The sequence below is a fragment of the Chanodichthys erythropterus genome, chromosome 10 (genome assembly GCF_024489055.1).
Source record: "Chanodichthys erythropterus isolate Z2021 chromosome 10, ASM2448905v1, whole genome shotgun sequence".
Taxonomy (NCBI): domain Eukaryota; kingdom Metazoa; phylum Chordata; class Actinopteri; order Cypriniformes; family Xenocyprididae; genus Chanodichthys; species Chanodichthys erythropterus.
The window spans coordinates 39,420,461-39,427,287 of NC_090230.1; the positions used below are offsets into that span (position 1 = coordinate 39,420,461).

The 6,827-nt window shown below is 37.9% G+C and overlaps 1 protein-coding gene across 1 annotated transcript; it reads right to left on the reverse strand.

The window, feature by feature from the left end:
- Positions 1-5,081: 5,081 nt before the first annotated feature.
- LOC137029544 (olfactory receptor 1E16-like) lies at positions 5,082-6,059 on the reverse strand. The gene has a single exon (XM_067399155.1). It carries the CDS (start codon positions 6,057-6,059, stop codon positions 5,082-5,084), a length of 978 nt encoding a protein of 325 aa, XP_067255256.1.
- Between the last annotated feature and the right edge of the window lie 768 nt (positions 6,060-6,827).

Genomic DNA, 6,827 nt, shown 5'->3' on the forward strand with positions numbered 1-6,827 from the left:
ATGATAACTATAAAGATAACTATATTAGCATCCAGAACAATGGATGATATCGCCCTGTTTATTCTAAGTGTGTTCTTGTCTGTCACTTTAAATGCTCAAGCTTGTTAAAGCAGGAAGGATTCTAATTGTCTGTCAATGTTTTTATCGGTCATCAGCTGGATAACATTCTGAAGTGATTCCAACTATATCATTTCTCTACCGATACCGTTATAGCTATGGTGTGAACTGCTATTCTTTAATATTAAGAACAATTTTTATAACTGTATCTTTATCGTTATCTTTATAGTTTTCTTTCATGGTGTGAACAGGCCTTTAGACCTTCTAAGGCTTCACTCTGCATTTTTACCTATAGTTTTAATCTTCATATTTTTTACTTAAATTTTATTTAGTATTGCCCAATTTACAATATAATCTTTGTTATATTTTAAACTACATTTTCCCTTTTTCTTGTATATATTGTCAATATTGTGTAGATTATGAGTACTATTGGACATGCCCGTCATGGTCATGAGACACATGAGAGCCAATGCCATTTCACAAACCTGACATATCAGCTTGGCCAAGCTGGTAGTGTCAGGTGGGAAGGAGCGAGGACTCGATGCAGGAAAGGAAGGGCTTTATTAATAATAAAAAAAATATAAACACAAACAAAAATTACCCCGTGGGGGAAACTGACTGACATAAAACTTGACTCGACTGACTTGACTAGACTAGACTAGACTTGACGACACACGGAGAAATACGACAACGAACCAGCACAGGACTGCAAACACAAGGAGAATAAATAGGAGAGCAAACAAGGCAGGTAACGAGGGAGGACAGGTGGGGCAAATCAACCAATAATGAGGTAACAAGGTGGGCGGGGTCAAGACAATAGACATGAGAGCACATGGCACAAAGAAACACATGACAAGCCATGTGCTCACACCAAACAAAACAAAGACACAAGCACATGGCCAATGAAGACAAAAATCACAAGCCATGTGCTTACACAAGACGAGACATGAACATGTGACTATGAAAACTCATAAGCCACGTGTTCACACAAAACAACATGAGAGCACGCAGCCCGTGAAACACAGACTGCGTGCTACACAACAACACAACATGAAAGCACGCGGCAGGTGGAAATCACTGCGTGCTACACAAAACATGAGACAAGAGTGCACGGCAAGTGAAAGTACACACAAACCGTGCGCTCACAATAAGGACAGGACTGGGAGCGCGAGTGTCCGAAGGCCGACACGAAACCGAAACCAAACTAGACACGAGTGCCAGGATCCGAACGCCACGCTCCCAACATGAAACAAGGCACGCAGACAAGAGAGCGCACAGCCCCGAGAACACTCGAGACTGTACGCTCACACAAAAACACGACAAGAACGGGAGTGTCAGAGCTCTGTCACAAAACCAAGAAAGAAACTAGACCGAAGTGACAGAACCCTGACAGAACCCTGCTGGTGGAGACCTGTTTGAGCTGGTCATTATTTGTTCCAAGCTTTTGGTGCTGGTGGTTAAGCTGGTCATTATCTGGTGAAAATTATACAGATTAAAAACTCAGTTACATCAAAAGCTGCATACTAAAACATACAGTGAACATTAACTTTTCCAATGTATCAAGCTGGTGGAGACCTGGTCAAGCTGGTCCACCAGCTCAGCCAAATTGGTCATTATATGGTCCAACCTGGTGGTGCTGGTGGACCAGCTAAAGACCAGCATGGACCAACTAATGACCAGCATAGACCAGCTAAAGACCAGTATGGACCAGCTGAAGACTACCTTAAATTATGTATTTTGACAGTTTTGTTCAATAAAACTCGGACTGTCCTCCAAAAAAAACAACAACCCTATAGGTCATTTTTCAAGGACCTTATTACGACTTATATTTACGTTTCAAAGTCATGTGCCCTCTAGCTGGTGTAAAAATAAGGACAGTGTCGTGTTACGTCTGTCATCATGAAATGACGTATGACTGTTGTTACCAATCAAAATGCTTGTTCATTTAATTGCAATGTGTGGACTTTTTACAACATTTGTCCTATTTCCATTTAGCTATTTCCATTTTTTTTTATTAACGACCACAACCCAACCCACCCTACCCCAACTTTAGCAAACGCTCCTATGGGTCGTATTTCAGGGAAGTGACATACGACCTACAATTCCAAAAAATTTGGGACACTGTACAAACTGTGAATAAAAAGAGAATGCAATAATTTACAAATCTCATAAACTTATATTTTATTCACAATAGAGTATAGATAACATATGAAATGTTGAAAGTGAGACATTTTGAAATGTCATGCCAAATATGGGCTCATTTTGGATTTCATGAGAGCTACACATTCCAAAAAAGTTGTGACAGGTAGCAATAAGAGCCTGTAAAAGTTAAATGTACATATAAGGAACAGCTGGAGGACCAATTTGCAACTTATTAGGTCAATTGGCAACATGATTGGGTATAAAAAGAGCCTCTCAGAGTGGTAGTGTGTCTCAGAAGTCAAGATCGGCAGAGGATCACCAATTCCCCCAATGCTGTGGCAAAAAATAGTGGAGCAATATCAGAAAGAAGTTTCTCAGAGAAAAATTGCGAAGAGTTTGAAGTTATCACCATCTACACTGCATAATATCATCAAAAGATTCAGAGAATCTGGAACAATCTCTGTGCGTAAGGGTCAAGGCCGGAAAACCATACTGGATGCCCATGATCTTCAGGCCCTTAGACGGCACTGCATCACATACAGGAATGCTACTGTAATGGAAATCACAACATGGGCTCAGGAATACATCCAGAAAACATTGTCGGTGAACACAATCCACTGTGCCATTCGCCGTTGCTGGTTAAAACTCTATAGGTCAAAAAAGAAGCCATATCTAAACATGATCCAGAAGCGCAGGCGTTTTCTCTGGGCCAAGGCTCATTTAAAATGGACTGTGGCAAAGTGGAAAACTGTTCTGTGGTCAGACGAATCAAAATTTGAAGTTCTTTTTGGAAAACTGGGACGCCATATCATCCCGACTAAAGAGGACAAGGACAACCCAAGTTGTTATCAGCGCTCAGTTCAGAAGCCTGCATCTCTGATGGTATGGGGTTGCATGAGTGCGTGTGGCATGGGCAGCTTACACATCTGGAAAGGCACCATCAATGCTGAAAGGTATATCCAAGTTCTAGAACAATATATGCTCCCATCCAGACGTCGTCTCTTTCTGAATAAAGTATTGAAATTTTAAACTTCCACATCATTGCATTCTGTTTTTATTTACAATTTATACAGTGTCCCAACTTGTTTGGAATCGGGTTTGTATATAGGCGTATTGATTGGAGAACATGTTGATAAAACCATATGATTACTTGCTTTTTTTATACTTTACTTGAATCAATTATTCTTGTTATTGCCATTATTTATGTATTTGAAGCCATATCTGTAAGTGACTGTCTTTTGTTGTTTAATCACCTTTATAATGATTTCATTAGTAGTTGAGCTGTGGACGCCGGCATGTTTGTTTAAGCCGCATTTCAGAGAATCAGATCTGTCAGATTTACAACACGTGAATTCATGCACTTCTCTTGAAATGTACGGATGGATGTAAGTGTCTGGTGAACTGGGAGAAGAATAGAGTAAACTTTATAGTTGCTTACACACATGTATCTGATATTAATTAATTAGTCGTCTAATTATAATGGAAAGCATTATTATTGCAGCTTCCTTAGATATTACTGTATATTTTACAAACTCTATTGTTACTAGTACTTATGTGTATTTAAATATCTGAAACTTAAAATAAACTTTATGTGGATGAAAATGCTGAATAGTTGTTATAAATGCCAAGCACTGAGTGCATCTGTCACTGGCTCAGGGGATTCAATTACTTGGGTGGACATCAGAATAATTACTCAATTACCATAATCAAAGTGACAGCCCTATAGTGCATGACATATAATAAACAGGTCACTCAGAGGTCAAAAAAGGTTAATGCCTTTTAAAGATCTGCCCATAAAGTGGACAGCAGCATCTGAGAATTAAATAATAGTTTCAATTTTATACTTTTTACCAATGTTTTTTTCCGTTTGATTATGTTCTGATTATTATTAGCTTTACTATTCACAAAGTTTCACCACCTTCATAATTTTTGATGACTAATCATTTTACATTACATAGGCCAGGGTTTCCCAAACTAGGATTCACAGCTAATCCCTGGCAGTGATTCATTGACCTCAGGAAAAAGCAATCTGGCCACTCTGTTAAAAAATTACAGGACAATCATGACTATGATTGAAAAGTTTATCAGTTTAACGGTCATTAATTTAATGCACAGAAGTTAGGCTTTTCAACAGCTCATTTCATTGTGACACTTTTCCATACTAAGTGCTTTGCTGCATGGGTATGGCATATTATGGCACTTCTACAATACATATTTTATATTAATATTTGAATTGCATATAAAATGTCCATTCATTTGGTTTACACAGTTTTAAAATAATATAATAGGCTTAATTAAATGCATATTTGTCATACATACATTTCTGTAACAGTACTAATAAACTTTCTGTTTTAAAAAAACAATAACCATGTTTTAATACAGGTATTTATCATCAATATATCCAATTTGTTTAAATCTCAAACATTTCAACTAATTCAAAATTGCTTTTGAAAATATGATGATTTAAAATAGATGCAAATAGTTAATAGCTATATGTCATAATTTTTTAAAGTGCAGAAATCTCATGACTGACAAATATACCTAACATTACGTTTATTAGTTTGTTTGTTAAAATTGTGTAAACCACATGGATGAAAATTTTATATGAAATTCAAATGCATAAACCTGAAATTTAGGCCCAAATATTTTTTGGAATGTGTAAAGACAAACGGATAGTTAACATGTCTGTTATACATAAAAAGGTGCCAGTTTTATTAATGCTGTCATTCATAACAGAGCAGAGATTTTGTGTTGCTTTTCATGCATTGTCACCACCAGATTTCACTGGAATACGTCACAATACGCAATTAAGCTGAACATAAAAAACTTGAATTAATCATTGTATTTTTTTCTTTTAAAACTCCACAGATCATGACAATATTCTACAGTGTGATCACATTAATTCTGGACGTTTCTCCCATGGCCCTTTGCCTGCTCAACCATCTGCTCACAATGTTTCTGATTTCATGTGTTCGTAAACAGTAAATGAAGGGGTTTATCAGTGGTGGAACGAGACTGTAGAGTAGTATGAGAACTATCCTGAAATCTTTGCTGATTTGGATTTGCAGGAAACTGGCTATATACACTGCGCAGCGAGGCAAGTAAAACAGTGCAATGATGCACAGCTGCGTGCTGCAGGTGGCAAAACTTTTCCAGCGACTCTGAGAGCTCGACAGCCTCATTAGAGACATTATGATGTGACAGTAAGAGTAAATGATGAAGGCTAGAGGGACAAGAAGCACGAGTAGGGCAACGCACAGGGCCACCAAAATCTGCTTGCTGTTGTCAGCACAGGCCAGGTTGGTAATAGAGATGTGGTCGCAGTAGCACTGAATGATCAGTTTAGGGCCACAGTAAGGAAGCTGTTGAGTGTGTAGGGTGGCTACTGTGGGGGTGATAAAAGCAATTACCCAAGCCGTGATGTTTAGGATGTACGTGATGCGGTTAGTCATAACAGCCTGATATCTCAGAGAGTAACAAATAGCCACATAGCGATCAAGAGCCATGATCATCATTATTATTGAGTTTAATGTCCCAAAATAGTGGATTAGTTCCATTTGGAAGAAGCAAGTGTGGAAGGGGGTTGCTCCCGCATCAAACCAGTACCTGGATATGATCTTAGGTAAGGCAACAGTGGAGAAACACATATCAGATATTGCCAGGCTCGCGAGGATAATGTACATGGGCTTCCTGAGGCTCCGTAAAGTGACAAACAGCACCAGAAAAACAGTGTTCCCAGCCACTGTGGTCGTGTAGACGATGAAGAAAATAGCAGCGACCAGGCCATAGTAGTCTGGATGGAGTCCAGGGAAGCCCACAATGATAAACTCAGTGATTGTCGTCCAGTTCTTCTGTAGCATTTTGAAAATCTGCAGAGATTGTAGGACAAATGTGATAAATATTGCATAATAATAATATTTATAGTATAATCTAAATGAAATATTAATTTCTAAAAACAGGAACACCTTTAAAAAAGGCCCATTAAAAAACAAATTAAAAAGGTATTAAGGTTGAATGTTAATGGCAGTTTGGATTATAAATCAGTTAGTTGTACAGTCAGTGAGTATGTCAATAAATTCATTACAAATAAACAGCTGGACATCAGACAATAGTGAATTTGCACCTGAATCTGTGCTCTAAATGATGACAAATACATGATTGTGTATCACTTATATACTGTACTGTAGCGTTCATTGATATGAACAGTGTCGTTGGGAATCAGTCACACAACTTTTTTTTCCTTTAGAAGGTGACGGGGCCAGGGTGGCTTTAGGGATTGGATGTCACTCATAGCTCATGAATGCTTCTACAGGCCTTGTGTCAGCTCAAGTTCTGCTGCCTTCAAAGCAAAATAATGACATGCCAAATACTAAGAATTGTGAAATGTTTGTTATTTATTTTCAACTTTTTACTCAAGTTGTAATGCTGGAAATTACAGACATAAAATAGAATAATTTTCACTTGTGGTCTCAAGCCACCCTGCGGTCACCATTTCTTTTTCTTTCTTTTTTTTTGTCATTATTTTAATCAAATTGTAGTAGTTCAGTTCAGTTAACCATTCCTGAGGTTATTGTATTATCAATAGAACCAACTGAAATGTACTTCTACACAAATTTCATAAGGCTACA

What these genes read in the sequence shown, in the direction of transcription:
- LOC137029544 (XM_067399155.1), bottom strand. Translation starts at nt 6,059, where the DNA reads ATGCTACAGAAGAACTGGACGACAATCACTGAGTTTATCATTGTGGGC.